The sequence below is a fragment of the Cricetulus griseus genome (assembly GCF_003668045.3).
Source record: "Cricetulus griseus strain 17A/GY chromosome 1 unlocalized genomic scaffold, alternate assembly CriGri-PICRH-1.0 chr1_0, whole genome shotgun sequence".
NCBI classification, from domain to species: Eukaryota; Metazoa; Chordata; class Mammalia; order Rodentia; family Cricetidae; genus Cricetulus; species Cricetulus griseus.
Genome location: NW_023276806.1, coordinates 110765679 through 110783100, shown reverse-complemented (window position 1 = coordinate 110783100; position 17422 = coordinate 110765679). Strand labels below are relative to the sequence as shown.

Sequence of the window (17422 nt, the reverse complement as noted above, 5' to 3'; positions counted from 1 at the left end):
GCAACTTAGAACTACATTTAAAATGACTACTCTCTGTCTAGAATTTCATTACTGTAACTGGGGAAACAATTTAAAGACAAACGGGGTTGAAACTTAGAAAAAGATGATATTTAGTTTCCATCACAATACATTGACCAATTTTTTCTTGGTCTTCTACCTCATTAAGAAACACAGCCACAGTTACCAGCTGAGGCCTTCTACCTCTGGCTGAAGCCAGGGCTGGACCATGGTCAGCAAGTTTGAGTAATACTGAATTTGAAAAGAATATTTATGTCATTAATTTGACCATAGGGGTAAAAATGTATCCTTACTTCAGGAAAAATAAAGCCCTTGTTTGATTTTGCATCTCTTATGTTCTACATTTCAAAACAATTTTTTTGGAAATTGACAAAATCATTAGCCTCTAGACTTTAATCATCGTACAGCCAGACCAGAGATGTCTCAATTTACACTCTTACTGACAGGGAAAAAGGAATATATTTCTTAGGAAATGTAGTAATTAGGAGGTTGTCTCTATGGTAATTATTTTAAAAATTCCAAAGATTAAATCACCATAGTGACTAGGGCCTTCAGATCTTCAGATTTTTATCACCAAATTTTACCAAAAAGAAAACCGCATTACAGCTTGAGAATACTCAACAGACATGCCTACTAGAGTTGAGCAGGCATTCAGAGGGCGCTGCATAAACACTATATTTTGCAAAAGGGTTTTGGGGTATCCAAAGTCAATATTTTGCATAGTTGCTATGTAGAAGTGCTTTCACAGAAGCACATGAAATGCAGCCACTTTTGAGACCAGTGTCGCTTAGTTTTTGAGTCAACAGACCAAGGACTAAACAAAATGGGGCACGAATATCTTGACATGTGGTTGGAAGAGTAGATTCTGTCCCCCAAATGTTAATATTTACTATAGTTTACTTGAAAGGAAAGTGAGAAAAAATATTTATGCAGCTCACCAGAGTTTGTGGAGATTTCAACAGCTGCTAGGTATATTAAAAGCAAATAAAATTTGTTTTAAAATTACTATTTTAATAGTCAGTGGACAATAATAAATGGACTCTATTAATAGTTTCTGAGATGTGAGAGGGTTATGACAAACTTCACATCTTGACTTTAAAAAGCCATGTCTATGAACAGCCCCCAAAATTCATAAGCAGTGTTGAGAAAGTGAAGTCATTTGCATCCACCATGAATATGGTCTCATTATACAACAGGGAACCTGGTGTCTGCCCTGTTTACATGCGAGTGAGGTATGTTGGTGAACTTGCTTCTGCCCTTGTGGTGCTTACACTGTTTTTAAAATGACCCACAGTCATGCTTGGGAAGTACAAAGCCGTGCCATGCTTGTGCTTCCCTCAGATGGATGTGCCATGGCATTGGAATACATTTAGGAAGACTCCTTTCATTTTACCAGGGGAGGAACAAAGTCTATCTTCCCTCTAACTGGGCCATCTGGACAGTGTTACAACACCACATTCTGAACCTCACACTCACAATGCTATTGACTAAAATATGAAGGGCTTTGGCATTTGGTGACTCTCACTGACAGTCAGGGAGTGGCCATCCAGCTTCACTGTAAAGAACAGAAAAATGTGGAAATGCAGGGCTGTGTCTACCAACAATAGTCTCCTTGGCCATTGCCCATAGGGAAGAACTTGGATTGCATCCATTCATGTGTCTTCTGAAAACAATACCTGGCTTTTGCATATTCATACACCAGACTACACAGAAAATTCTGGAGGGCTATGATCCCTTGGCTTGCATGACAACGGCTGTCAGTTGTGACTGAAACACTTGAGAAGTTTTGAACATACAGCAGTGAATTATGCTGAAAAAATTTGAAAGATTTATTATGATAGTGGATAGTAGAATAGATATGTTTATGGAAGACTAATGGCTTCTTAATTCTCTCTAGTTTAAATGAGGCACAAGGAGAGGACAATTTCAAAGCAGCCCCATCCTTCTGATGTGTAAAGATAATTAGAATTAGAGATACCAAGGAGACCTGTGCCATAACTTAATATGTGAAGCAAGTTATGGGATGTGTTGTTTATACATCGAATCAAGAAAACCATAGTAATAACAATTGCAGAATATCCCCACATGAGAGCAGTGCTGGTAGTGTGTTGTGAGACATCCACCCTGCCTGCATCTGTAGCGCCAACCACGCCCATTCGGGCGTGGTCACAGGTGCAGATGTGAGGGAGAGTGGGTTATATGTCTGGGGTCGGGACATGTGGCAGCTCTCTCTGGCTTCCGGTCGGTCGTCAGTTGGGTCACCAAGCCTAGGGTGGATCCTTGGAACGGGAACTTGCGGTGGCTATCTGCTTCTTGTGTAGGTGACTTCTCCCGGAATAAAATTATATTAACATACATTGAGCCGAGTCCTGAGAATCTTCATCCTTGTGCATCCATAGTAGTGACTCCTGGGGAGGCTGATGTCATCAGAAGTCATTAGGTGACCATCCCTCACTCTTGCTTACAGGCAGCTTCTTTAACTGTGGACTCCTGCTCTGAGAACCAGGAGCCTGGCTACTGCACTGTCAGTAATGTGGCAGTTTCGGATGACTGGTAAGTAAAATCATACCTCCATTTTTATCATTATTAAAATTATGATTTACAAGAACTTTAAATAGTTATTCTCCATACTGAAAGGTCATACACTCTCTCAAAGAGATATTCATACTATAAAGTAATTAATGTCAGTTAAGTGTTACTTTAAAGTTGGGTTAAAAAGTCATGAAGTGATAGAGTAAGGGAGAAAACCAAGGGAAGCAGTGTCTAATGCAGTCAGAACTGCTTAGATTTTCCTGAACGAGATGCTTCCGTGCTTCCTGAGTTCTGTGAGAGAGTGTAGGGCTTGACCGCCACTCATTCAGGCACATCCTCTTCACATTTGTGTGGTAATTGATGCATGTTTTCTAACAGTACTTCAAGCTGAATTGCAGCACTGGCCAATCAAAAGCAGAAGGGGTTTTGTCAAGAATGAGAAGTGGAGATGCACAGTTATCCCCAGCCACTGTTTTTATCCACATGCTGGAGGGCTTGCCATTGCCTCAAAGAACCTCAGAACCTGTAAAAGTAACAGTCTTGGCTTCTGTGCATTTGGTCTTTTCTAGACTGCTCATTTTTGCTGACAACATTGCCATGCGCATCCAATTGAATAGTTGAAAAGAATTTCATAAGCTTCACTGTCTTTGTAATATGAAAACCAAGCAATTGTGGGAGCATCTGCTTTAGGCTCAGTGTTGACTTGGATGCTCATTCCAGGACAGCAAAATAATTGATAGAAATGTGTTATTTTTGAGATATTTACTCTTTCATGTTCACATAGGACTCTTGATGTTCAGCCAAACCGAGTCACCGTTGGAGGAATCAGGTCTCTAGAGCCAATCCTTCAGAGGAGGGGGCAGGTTGAAAGCCATGACTTTGTGGGGTGTGTAATGGAGTTTGCCGTCAACGGGCGGCCCCTGGAGCCCAGTCAGGCTCTTGCAGCACAAGGCATTCTTGATCAGTAAGATTTTTTTCTTTATTTATTTTATCTATCTTTCCGAACTATCTATCATCTATCTGTCCATCATCATCATCATCATCATCATCATCATCATCATCATCATCATCAATTTATTGGTTTTTTCTTCAATACAGGGTTTCTCTGTGTAGCCCTGGCTGTCCAGGAACTTGCTCTGTAGATCAAACTGACTTCAAACTCACAGAGATCATCTTGCCTCTGCCTCCTAAGTGCTGAAATTAAAGGCGTGCACTACCATTGCCCAGCAAGATTTTATTTCTTATCATTCAAAAATGCAAACTAGATACTGAGCATTCAAAGACTCCAGATTGAGGCTTTAGCTGACTGACAGAACTTCGATGGTGTGGCCTGAGCTGTAAATTGTTCACACCCTCTTTCTAGTCACTCTGTACCTGCTGTTTCCCACACCCACCGATCCTAGTTCACAGTAGGACTTTATACTGCTGTTTCCTTGGCTTGGAATGATCCTATCTGGGGTTCTTAGTACAAAAGTCTGCCCCTTGTTCTCAATGTAGAGGTACAGAAACCCCCTAAGCTCATACATTCTTCAATTTGTACAGAGAATCTCTGTCTAACAAACTACATGTAGACTGTTTCCCTTTATTGTCTGTCACTCACACAGGAAAAGAGCCCCTTCTCTGTGAGTATGTGGATTATTTCATTCCCTTATGTCCATGCCTGGCTTGCAGGTGGACAGCAAATAAGTCTTATTTATGAGTGTCTTTGTGATGTATACATGGACCTAAGAAAATACGTGGCCCTGGACCATGATAATCAGGATTTCTCTACCTTTGTGGCTTTAAGGAAGCTGTTCCCACTGGTTGTCATTGTATAAGATATTTTTATTTAGCTTTGTGTGTAGCATGAAAAATGAAAGACCCAGTGACTGATATCAGAGTTCAAGATTGAAGCTGAAGAGTAGAGTCACAAAGTAGCTAAGCCAATAGATATTACATCTACCAAGCTGAAATGGCAATCCTGTCTCCATGAATCCTCAGAGGCAACAGCTCTGAATTCCTGTCTCCTCCTCCTCCTTATATTCCTTTCTCTGCCCAGCCGTATCCTCTTGTCTCTACCTCCCTAGTGCTGGAATTAAAGACATGCGATCCCAAGTGATGGGATTAAAGGCATGAGCTCTGTTACTCTTCACTCTTGTTTGTACCAGGGTGGCCTTGAACTCAGAGAGATGCATCTGCCTGTCTCCTAAATCCTGGGATTAAAGGTGTGTGCCGCCATTGCCTAGTTTCTACAGCTAACTAGTGTGGCTGGCTTTGCTTTCTGACATTTCAGGCAATCTTTATTAAATCATAAATAATATGTCACCACACTTGTCTTTTGGTGTGAGGTAGACTATGTTATGAGATTTCTTTGCCATTAATTGCCCCAGAGTATCTAGGGCAAGTCCCTGAGATTAAGCAGGTGAATCCCTCTGTGTCTGCTTCAAGTCAAGTTTCCTTTTTCCAGTTTGTTGCTTTACCTGTCTTTTCTGTGACTCTCTTCCAGGTGCCCTAGACTAGAAGGCACATGTGCTCGAAACCCTTGCCAACACGGTGGTACGTGTGTGGACTTTTGGTCATGGCAGCAGTGCCAGTGCATGGAAGGCCTGACTGGGAAGTACTGTGAGAAATGTAGGTCACCATTTTCACATTCATGGGATGCTGTCACACCCCCAGAAAGTGTAAATCTATGCACCTAAATTTGTTACTGTATTTTGTTTGATTCCAACATGGCAAATATTAAGAGTGCCTAATGGGATGAAATACAATGACAATTGTAAATTGGCTTTTTTTCCCTCCATTTTTAAATTTAAATTAGAAACAAGATTGTTTTACATGTCAATCCCAGTTCCCTCTCCCTCCCCTCCTCCCCTGCCCCCCACTAACACCCTACCTATCCAATACCATGCTCCCCAGGGAGAGTGAGGTCTTCCATGGGATGTCTTCAGAGTCTGTCATATCCTTTGGGATAGGGCCTAGGCCCTCCCCTGTGTGTCTAGGCTGAGGGAGTATCCCTCTATGTGAAATGGGATTCCAAAGTCCATTCCTATGCTAGGGATAAGTACTGACCTACTACAAGAGGCCCCATAGATTTCTGAGGCCTCGTCACTGACACCCACATTCATGGGGTCTGGATCAGTTCCATGCTGGTTTCCCAGTGATCAGTCTGGGGGCCAAGAGCTCCCACTTGTTCAGGTCAGCTGTTTCTGTGGGTTTCACCAGCCTGGTGCAATTGGATTCCAGTTCAGTTCAGTGTTTAGCTGTGGGTATGAGCTTCTACTTCTATCAGCTGCTGGATGCAGGCTCTAGATGTAAATTGGCTTTTTAACCTGAAAAAGAGTAGCATTCTCTCAAATAATTAGATATTAACTAAATGTTAGTTTCACCTTATAAATGTATGTTGTTTTATGTCACATATTGGGCAGTGAGGAAATTTAAAGGGAGAAACTATACTGAGGTTTTATAAAATATTGTCTAGTGTTGCGTGGTATTCTTCTGGTCATATTTTTATATTTAAAGATAAAATTTACAGAATCACTAGATAACACAGCTCCAAACTTGAGTAATAGTTAATGTGTTAAAATGAAAGTAACAGTTCATTTTACTGTTGTTTTTGAGCAGCACTATTTCAGTCTTCTCATTAATGACATCCCACTTAAACTCCAGTCTTACAGTGATCAAGACATCAGTGATATTCAAGCTATTAGTAGAGACTTGCTCTCTAACTCAAAGTTGTATATTCTATTCTACCCTGAGCTCTTGGTGCCACCTTTATGAGAATTGCTTTATTTTGAAATGAATGATTACTACTTAATTCAGACACTAGCACCTGATGACTTTTTGAAACATTTGTTGCTACTGTAATAGAAAAATGAAGAGAAATGAGACATTACTTTGGAATGCAATATAATCCAAAAGATCTTAGAGGCAGACAAAATAGATATATTTTAGTAGCTTGCCTATAGTAGAAAGAGAAAAAAAAATGAGTTGCCACATAGTATATCTTTAGTGAACTGCCCTGAGACTTCGTTTTGTAAATCTAGACATCATTCTGCAAGTTATTCTGTTTATCTGTTTAGAGTGTGACACCCAGGGCAGAGTTACCCCTGATTCCATTTCCTCAGTTTCCCTTCTTGAGTTATGCTGTTGGTTATATTGATGTAAACATCCTACTTCTGCACTGGGGGTATTTTAACAGGTCATGGCACCTGATAATGAACCATACATGGTGATTGCTCCAGGGAGAGGGAGTTATTTTGGTTATGAACCTAGCCTTTAATGCCTGAGCCATCTCTCCAGCCCAGGAGAGCAAGTTAAAACTAACAGTTTTAGACTGAATACTTTTTTGGGTCCATATTTCTAAAAATCAGAGACTAGAGGGACTGAACACTAAAGACCCAAAGGGTTTCAACTATAAAAACATACTTGCTTAATAATTTCAGGAATGCATTGAAATTGGTTCAAGTTTTGAGCTGTGCGTTTTAGCAGTTGGCTGTGTCTTCCATGTCCAAGCTTTCTGTCCCATAGCAAAGAGATTGGATGACAAGTCCCCGAAGTGATTAATGATTGTCATTAAGGATTTTATGTTTCATAGATCCAAAAGGACTCAACCATTGGCAGTACATTTACATAATTATTCACAAATGGAAATTATTTTCTCAGAGTAGGACCAGGGACAGTATTTTCAGAAACTTGAACTTTTGTCATTTTTAATACCTTTTGCCACTGTGAAGAATGCTCTAAAAAAAAGTCTAGTGAAAGCCTTCAAATTTTCCCCTTTCTTCTTGGCTTTCAGCTGTCACTCCAGACACTGCCTTGTCACTAGAAGGCAAAGGACGCCTGGACTACCACATGAGCCAGAGCGAGAAGAGGGAATACTTGCTGACACAGAGTATACGGGATGTCATGTTGGAGCCATTTGGTGTCAATAGTCTGGAAGTAAAATTCAGGACTCGGAGTGAAAATGGCATCTTAATCCATATCCAGGAAAGCAGCAATTATACAACGGTGAAGGTGAGAGGGGAGCCCAGGCTGACTCATTTGAAGACCCTATGTGCTCTGGGGCAGCAGTTGCTTCTCCCACAACTTCTGTCCTTTTCTTTCCAGCCTTAGAGTTCTGACCAAAGCTTGGCAGCGATCCAATACCATCCACTTTTAATGTTCCCAGGGCCTGGGCCAGAGTAACAAAGATCTGAGATGGCCACTTTCTAAACATGTTAGTCTTGTTTTAGAGTAGTAGCCATTTCCAGGCAGGCCAGCACAGGAAAGGCAGTCAAGTCTGCTTTGTGTTCTACTGTAAGCAAAATAAAGCATGAAAAGAATGCTCCTTGATTATGGAGAATTATTTTTCATCAAGAATTACTTTGAACACTAATAATATGGGTTAAATGGTAAGATTAGCATACTTAGAAATAATCTGACTTTTCTGAAATATGCATCCTAGTCACTACCTAGGTGAAATCCACAAAGCTAAATGTTTTTGGTATTTATTATAAGTAAAATTTCTTTTCATGTTTCCAGATAAATTTTAGTGAGTCTTGTGGAGACTAGAAGAGGACATACATGGGGTGCCTCCCTCTGCCTTATTCCCTTTAAGCAGGGTCTCTCTTTGCATCTGGAGCTGTCATGTCTGCTTTCCAACACAGGCTGACCAGTGTGCTTCTGAGATCTGCTTGACTCCTTTGCAGCTATTGGCATGGTAGCTAGGATTTGCTTGACTCTTTGGCAGCTATTGACATAGCTGCTGATTATCCAAACTCAGGTCCTCACACCTGTACAGCAAGCGCTTTACCCACTGAGACATCATAAAATAAAAAATTCAAACAAAAATTCAACATTTATAATCAATAAGAAGAGTGGGTTTCACCATGGGCATTTCCTACCTATATGTAGAAGTCAAAGGCAGTCATTCATGAACCATAAGCCATTCTTTGCCTAACTCCTGTGACCTTCAGAGAGTCTGAAATGAGAGCCACCTTCTTTCGTAGACAACATTAGCATCAATTCTCCCAGGAGACATTTTGCTTAGTTTCATCAACTGTTTCATAAGATCATTCTGTGTTTTGTACTTTTGTTGATATTTTTGTATTCATTTTAGTAAATTCTTAAGAAAACAAACCTATGATTACTAACTTATTTTTCCTATCAATATTTGAAAACACACAGAACAGTATTAGCAATTACTTGATTTCATTCACAAATTACATTAAAAATAAAGTTGATATTCGTCCCCAGGTTTCTCTGTGTAGCTCTTTGCTTTATTTTAAGTGTCTGTTTTCAGTAAGTCACACAAAGACCATTCCCCATTCTGGTGATCTGCTTACATCTTCCTTAGCCCATTTGTTACTAGATGGAGATGCTTTTTACCCCCTAAAGTCATTTGCCGGTGTTTGGAGATTTTATTTTTAATTGGAGGCATGTGAGTGTTACCACCATGTAGTTGCTGGAGATCAGAGATGAGCATCCTATAACAGAGAATCACATGGTCAGAAATGTCAGTCAATGTTGAATTTGAGACAGAGCCCTGGTTGGCTACCAGGACATCTTCAAATTTTCACTTTACCTTCATTACTTAGACAAAATCCCCCTTCCCCAATTAATATAACTTGTGAAATAGAGAACTACCTGAAGTGTGTTCAAATTTGCTATTGATAATTTCCATTTGAAAGCAAATTAGAAGCAATCAAGGCATAAGTTACAGAGAGAGATGTGACTTAAAGATGGGCTCATCTGCCCAGAACTCTATTCCCTGCTGAAAGGGGACCCTGAGTGGCCTCTGCTTAGTTCCTTCATTCTGAGAGGCCACACTTCAGTCTTTGCATGGGTTATCTATTAAGCTGTCTTGAAGACCCATGCCATTTAAATGACATATGACACATTGCTGTTTGCCTTCTCCTTCAGCTAAGAAATCTGGTCAAAAGAAGCATCTCAGAGATGCTGTCTGCCTTTGTTAGTGTGAAGTACAACAGGGTGACATCTTGTACATCCTCAACATGGTGTCACAGAGCTAAAAAAGAAAAAAAAAAGGAATTAGGCAAAATAACCAATGATTAGCAGCCATAACATTTAGTAAGAAAATTGTGAGTGGCAGGTTTCCAAAAACAAGGACAAGCAGGTAAAATAGGTAGAAAAAGGAAAAGCAACCAGTAAAAAGAACAAGATGGACTCAGGAAGTAGCTGTGATGGGCAGGAGATGCCTGAGTCTGCTGGAGTGTGGTTTGGAAGGTGTGAACAGAATATGCTCTTCTGGTGTCAGCTGCCAGCTGCCTAGGAACCATGGCTCTTTTGTTCCTTTTGGCTCACTTTCTTACCAACTATCCATTTATTGAACTCTTTCTTCTTCCTTCCCTCCTTCACTTCCCAACCTCTTTCACTGCCTCTCTCTCCTTTTCCTCCTCTCTCCCCTACCTCTCTCTGTCTCCTATCCTCCCTGCACTTCTATCTTACACTCTGTCCCTTCCTTCATCCTTCCCTCCTCCCTTCCTCTCCCCAGCCCCCCTCCCACACACACATACACACACCAATGCCCATGATAAGGACAGTTGTTGGGTGAAGGAGATTCTGGGTAATTGGTGTGCATCAGGAGATAGAAGAATTGAGGGGACAGGCCTAGAATAGCTCTGCTGTGGTAATTCAATTCACAAATACATATGAATTATATATATATATATATATATATATATATATATATATATATATATACAGTTTGTGAGTGTGTGGTGGATGCACATGGTGGGGGTGGGCATACACTGGAGGCCACAGCAGGGCATCGCCTGTCTTCTGCCGTTCACTGCCCTGTTGCCTTGGGTTGGTCTCTTACTGCTCACATATTGCTAAGCTGTCAAGCAAGAAAGCTCCCAAGATCTCTACCCCTGTCCTTCAATGCTGGGACTACAGGGCTAGCTGGTACATGGGTGTACCCAGCTTTGAGTGGATGTTGGGGATTTGAACTCAGGGCCTTGTGCTTACAGAGGAAACACTGAGCCATCTCGCAGCCTATGAAAAATATTTTAAATTTGGAAATATCATATTACTATGTTACTATATGGTTGCTATATGTAACTTTGTTAACATGACTTTCCCACAAAGGAAAATGAACTGATTTTCGGTTTTTCTGGAAGTGTGTCTTGCATCTAGACATAGAGTCTGAGCTGAGTGACGACACACGAAACTCACCTCTGCTTTCCCTTCAGTCACTCCTAGGACATTTCATCTCTGTGCCCGGACAGCAGTGCTATCTGGCAGCAGGGATGGGAATGTGCTCTCTGACCCATGGGCTCATCTTGCTTACAAATTATTCATTTTCTGAAGGGTCAGCTCAAAATACTGGAAACTTGCAAGTTGGAAACTGGAGTGTCCTGTTACCTAGTATTCTACTGGGTGAAATGAAAGAAATCAAATTCCTTTAGATAAATTGAAAAGACAGCTGTAGTGAAGTCTTGGCCAAATCTCTTTGTTATTTTATGGTATTCCATCTTGGAAATGAAATAATGAGACCAAAATAAAGTTTTTGTCTAAGACGCCAGTGTTGTGGTATAGGAAGGAAAAGCTACTTTTGTCATTGTTTTCCCAACTGCTCTGCCTTTGTAGTTTACTCTTAACTTTTTAGTTTTGCATCATTTTGTTGTTGTTGTCTTTTAACTACTCTAGCCTTTTTGTTAAACTTAGTGATTTAACATACTTCCCTCTGCCCTTGAAATACAAATAATCACAATTAGTGTCAATTATTTAGGATACCTAGTTATTACAATATGTCAGTTTTGTTTTGGAAAGTTAGATCCCCTCAAGTAACTACATATAAAATTAGAAACTCAGAATTAGTAAATAATCAGGCATGTTGGCTGAAATTACAATGATAATATAAATGAGTTTGTTGTAATACTACAGACTCCTCATCCATTCCAGCTCCTTTAGAGTGGTCAATATTTTAAATAAATTATTTTTTATTTAAAGATATCATGTTTGATCTGTGCATTTTTTCTAATCCATCTTACAGATTAAGAACGGCAAAGTGCACTTTACATCAGATGCAGGTGTTGCTGGGAAAGTGGAGAGAAGCATCCCAGAAGCATACATTGCAGATGGCCACTGGCACACCTTCAGGATCTCAAAGAACGGAAGCATCACTGTGCTGTCTGTAGACAGAATATACAACAGAGACATCATCCACCTTACACAGGACTTTGGGGGTCTCGAAGTGCTTACCATATCTCTGGGAGGAATCCCACCCAACCAAGCCCATCGAGATACTCAGACAGGTAAATGCCTCGGGAAAATCTGCTCCCCCAAAAGGACTGTGTTCATCAAAGCCAGTCTCCCCCAGTAACTCAGGAAACAGGGGTAACAAATATCAATCAGGTCCTCACAGGATGTAAATACTATTTTAGATCAGTGATACAAAGGAAAATGGGGAAACCCATGTGTTCTTAAACTAGGAGGAGGGTGAGAGTATAAGAACACTTAATTGATAGAAAATGTTAACAAGGGAGGCCAAGGCTGGGGAACAGTTCATGGGCAGCTAGAGTGAGGCAGTCAATGAAGCTGGAGAATAAAATAGAGTGTTCTAGTTGGAAAGTGTGGATGCATTTATTCTACTTGGAGAACAATAAGGAGTAATTAAAATTTTAATTTTAAACATGCAGTAGTATAGAAGATCTTTCAGGCTGACTCTGAGGATGAACTGGGGAGGAGTTCCAGGACCCGGGTTTTCGGAGCCAGTATCTGGAAGGCACTGCAGTAGTTGTTGCTTGTATTATAATGGACCGGCCAAAGAGTGAAGTCAAAATGGACAGACCCAGCCTGTTCTGGAGGCCATTTTCAGTAAAGATCAGGGAGATTTCTGAGTTTTCATCTCAAATAATAGTGCTACCAAGAAAGAAAACTTCTGATTTCAGGGAAGCATGGAGTTTGCTGTGGAACATGTGGGATGAATCAACTTTGGAAGGTCATTGAGTAGATGACCTGCACTCAGGGCAGATCCAGGCTAGAGATGTCATTAGCAAGTGAGTGGAGTGTTGCTGGGTGTGAGATTGTGAAGGAAGTCTGGGGTCTAGCCATGAGTAGCTCCACAGGGGAGGTCTCTACAAAGAAAAAGGAGTCAACATAAATGTGTGGAACTTTCAAAGAACACAAAAATGTCATCAAGGGAAGGAGTCATAATCAAGGTATACAAAATCAAAAATCAATATCCTAGGAAATTCTGGAAAGAGTAAATCACGCTGACAAATGTTACTAGGGTAGGAAGGTATGTCAAAAGAGAGGAAAAGACAAAATGTGTCACAGACGATATAAATAATGCATAAAAATTAAATTCCAGGTCATAAGTCCTTATTTAGTGGCTTTTAGAATAAGCACAATCTATTTGGATTTTGTAAGAAACAAGACAGTGTAGATTCTGCTGGCCTGTTAGTCAAAGTAAATTCTTATCCCTTCAGGTAGACACTTTGTGACATCAGTGTGTTCAAACCCAGTGAAGAATTCCTTAGTTCTTTCTACCATTACCATGCACTACTAACAAACCCCTGTTATGATAAATCTTTCCACCAAAAGCCACCGCCACGCCAGGCCAGACGCCCACCTGAGTTAGGGCCCAAATTAATACACAGAGAGATTTGTATTAGGTACAGTGCTGCTTGGCCAATGACTAGGACTTCTCATCTGCTAGCTCAGTCTTAATTTTCATAAATCTATATATTTTATAAGACTTATCTTATCAGACGGCTTATTGGCGTCATTGCCGGTGGATCACATTGCGATGCTGGAGGAAGAGCGGAGCGGAAAAAGGGGACGCTTCCTGTTTCTCCTTCTTTAAATGAGTCTCCTTGCTATGTCACTTCCTGCCTGAATCACCACTTCTCTACTACATTTCCCAGAATCCTCTTTGACACCTAGCCCTGTCTAACTTGCTGTTTATTGGTCAAACAGAGCTTTATTTAACAATCAATAAGATAAACATAAACAATACATTCCCCATCAAACCCCTTGGGATATTTTTGTTTTCTGTCTCCTGCATCCTGGCCACTTACAGTGTGGGTGCCACAGTTACTTTTCCTATCCCAGATACCCCCAAACAATGTAGTGTTTTCCTCTTGATCCACAAGGGCCCATACCATTCACTTTGGCTGGCATACAATCTGTGATTACACACTTCATGGTCTTCCTGTTCAAGCAACTGGCCTCTATTCTGCTCTTTCTGTTGTTCATAAAGTAAGTTTTATCTCTAAGTAACTCTTGGTCTGTGGCCTGTAAGAATCAAACTGATGAATCATTAAATGGATGAAAAGAGAGATAGAAATCAAGGCAGTAATGGCTGTGGAGACCTTCAGAAACTTCTACCCCCCCCCCATGTGTTACAGAACTCCATGGCTCTGGAGTTAGTGTTAGAGCACGTGTGTTCCCCATCTTCAAGCTGGAGTGTGGTTGGGGACTGGACTGGGGCTGTGGGTCTTCGCTCCTTCAGATCTCATCACTCAGGGGTGAAATGGTTGCTTTTTTCCTAACTCAACTCTTACTGTGTCTCCCCCACAGGTTTCAATGGCTGCATTGCCTCGGTGCTCTATGGTGCAGAAAGCCTCCCCTTCAGTGGGAAGCACAGCTTGGCTTCCATCTCCAAAACCGACCCTTCGGTGAAAATCGGTTGTCGAGGTCCCAACATCTGTGCCAGCAACCCTTGCTGGGGCGACCTTTTGTGCATCAACCAGTGGTATGCCTACAAATGTGTCCCTCCTGGTGACTGCGCATCCCACCCCTGCCAGAACGGCGGCAGCTGTGAGCCAGGCCTGCTCTCAGGCTACACATGCAGCTGTCCAGAGTCACACACAGGGAGGACCTGTGAGACAGTGGTGGCCTGCCTTGGTGTTCTCTGTCCTCAGGGGAAGGAGTGCAAGGCTGGAAGTCCTGGGGGACACGTGTGTGTCCAGACTGAGGGCCCAGATGAGATCTCCTTACCTCTGTGGGCTGTGCCTGCCATCGTGGGCAGCTGCGCCACAGCCCTGGCATTGCTTGTCCTCAGCTTGATTCTATGCAACCAGTGCAGGGGAAAGATCCCCAAAAACCCCAAAGAGGAGAAAAAGCCAAAGGAGAAGAAGAAAAAGGGCAGTGAGAATGTGGCTTTTGATGATCCCGACAACATCCCACCCTATGGGGATGATCTGGCAGTCAGGAAGCAACCTGAGGGTAATCCCAAGCCAGACATCATAGAGCGAGAGAACCCCTACCTAATCTTCGATGAGACCGACATCCCCCACAACTCAGAGACCATCCCCAGTGCCCCGCTGGCTTCCCCAGAGCAGGAGATTGAGCACTATGACATCGACAACGCCAGTAGCATAGCGCCTTCAGATGCAGACATCATCCAGCACTACAAACAGTTCCGAAGCCACACTCCCAAATTTTCCATCCAGAGGCACAGCCCCCTGGGCTTCGCCAGGCAGTCCCCCATGCCCCTGGGAGCAAGTAGTCTGACCTACCAGCCTTCTTCATACGGCCAGGCGTTAAGAAGCAGCTCTCTCAGCCACTCGGCCTGCCCCACTCCCAACCCCCTATCCAGGCACAGCCCAGCTCCTTTCTCCAAACCATCTGCTTTCTACAGGAGCAGCCCTGCTCGGGAACTGCATCTTCCTCTGCGGGATGGGGGTACGCTGGAGATGCATGGGGACCCCTGCCAACCTGGTATGTTCAACTACGCCACCAGGCTGGGGAGGAGAAGTAAGAGTCCCCAGGCCATGGCATCACACGGCTCAAGACCCGGGAGTCGCCTCAAGCAGCCCATAGCGCAGATCCCTCTAGAATCTTCTCCTCCCGTGGGACTCTCTATCGAGGAGGTAGAGAGGCTCAACACTCCTCGCCCTAGAAACCCCAGCATCTGCAGTGCAGACCATGGGAGGTCCTCTTCTGAGGAAGACTGTAGAAGGCCCCTGTCCAGAACCAGGAACCCAGCAGACGGCATTCCGGCCCCTGAATCCTCTTCTGACAGTGACTCCCATGATTCCTTCACATGCTCGGAAATGGAATATGATAGGGAGAAGCCCATGGTCTACACCTCCAGGATGCCCAAGTTGTCTCAAGTCAACGAATCTGACGCAGATGATGAAGATAATTATGGAGCCAGACTGAAACCCAGAAGGTACCACGGACGCAGGGCTGAGGGGGGACCGGTCGGCACCCCTGCAGCAACCTCTGGGGCTGCAGACAGCACCCTGAAGCTGGGACAGCAGGCAGGCAACTTCAACTGGGACAACCTTTTGAACTGGGGCCCGGGTTTTGGCCACTATGTGGATGTCTTTAAAGATCTGGCCTCTCTCCCAGAAAAATCAGCTGGCAATGAAGATGGTAAAAGTGGGGCGGCTAAACCAGCCCCCAAAGATGGGGAGGCCGAACAGTACGTTTGAGGTGTATGTGAGGGCAAGAAACACTCAAAGCAATATGTGACAAGCGCGGGTCATCTTTGTAAACAGGCCAGTACAGACCGGTGGCCGTGGGACACATTTAAAATAACCACAAAGCTGCTCACATAGACTCCAAACAACTCTTTAAATGTGCTTGGTGGAATGGTCCTCCTGCATGCATTGTGTTTTGTGATGAGTTTGGGGGCATGCATCATTGGGAAGTTTTGCTTTGTGTTTGGTTTGTGGTTTTTACAGTTAATACCATTACAGTTGCAGACATGAGCTTGGGCTTTCACAGTGGGGTATGCTTGTTTCCATTGTAGTGTTATGATTATGTTTTACATTGCAAGATCGCTTATGATGAACCAATTCATGCAAAGGGCAGGAAGGAACACGTCCCATCCTTGGATGGACGTTAACACTCTTCTGACATAGAGGTTCATATGTGACATTGCTCAGACATGCTAAGGGTTTGTTTTACATGACGGTGGGTACTAAGATTAAGTCATTTTGTTCAGCACTTTAAAGCTTGTTACGAACTGTGTTGACACTTGTGTGTCTCTGTGCAAACAGTCATGGTCTCCTGACTTACCTCAGGCTTCCACGAAGAACAAGATGACCATATACTGTCCCCAGAACACTGCCACCTTCTTCTTCCGGAATAATGTTCTCAACGCACTTCTAAGAGACATTTTTAAAAAGTTATTTATTGAAAAAAAGTTCTATGCTTTTAACATGTAACAAATTGACCTAAGCAGGCCCTAATTGGTTTTATTTTCTAGCCATTCAACATTTACCCCAAGTACCCAGTTTTTATAATTTATATAAAGTCAGATTGCAATGTTTCTTACATTCTGTCGTTTTGTAGATCATTTTTTAATACTGTGTAAAACTTTTTTTTTACACCTGAGCTATGTTTTTGATACTGATATTTTCCTATGCCGGAAACTTTTCTTGCTTTCAGGGAAGGTAAGAAAATGCCTTTTTTACATTTGTTACTTATGTAACATTCATATTTTCACAGTTTGATATCTGTAACATACTGTATGCTTTCTACCTGTAAATGCCAACAATAGAATTAAAATATTTATTTAAAATACTGTGTCCTAGTGTGAATATCAGTTTCTATCTTTCACTGATCTCATGTGGGCAATTGAGAATATTCTTTTTGACAGCGAGGCATATAGCAAGATGAACTTCCACCGGCCATGACAGGTACTGTTAAAAATCAGAGTTGTGGATAGCACTAGCAAAGACATCTTAGGGCCATCCAGTGCATTTGCACTTACAGAGTCCTGGAACTTCCCCACAGTATGCTGAGTCTAGACTAGTTGGGTCTAGGGGGAATAACTTTTTTGTGAGCCCTGTTTAAGCACATTTACTACTGAGTCGTTTCTAGCATTTCTATGAGAGGTTGTTTCAGATGGTGCTTATGGCTGGAGAAGCAGCCATGAATTAAAACCAATTGTGAAATAGCTTTAGCTCTGGTTTTCTTCAAGCATTCAGCT

At 42.3% G+C, this 17422-nt stretch overlaps 1 protein-coding gene across 1 annotated transcript in view; it reads left to right on the top strand.

Moving 5' to 3' along the window:
• The window catches only part of Fat4 (FAT atypical cadherin 4), a 133483-nt gene extending 116328 nt beyond the window's left edge, over nt 1-17155 (top strand). The window contains exons 12-17 of the mRNA XM_027391945.2: nt 2486-2571; nt 3335-3514; nt 5036-5160; nt 7325-7542; nt 11525-11786; nt 14056-17155. Coding sequence (XP_027247746.1) covers nt 2486-2571; nt 3335-3514; nt 5036-5160; nt 7325-7542; nt 11525-11786; nt 14056-15917 — 2733 coding nt within the window. The 3' untranslated portion in view covers nt 15918-17155. The remainder of the gene's footprint in view (nt 1-2485; nt 2572-3334; nt 3515-5035; nt 5161-7324; nt 7543-11524; nt 11787-14055) is intronic.
• The last annotated feature ends 267 nt before the right edge of the window (nt 17156-17422 follow it).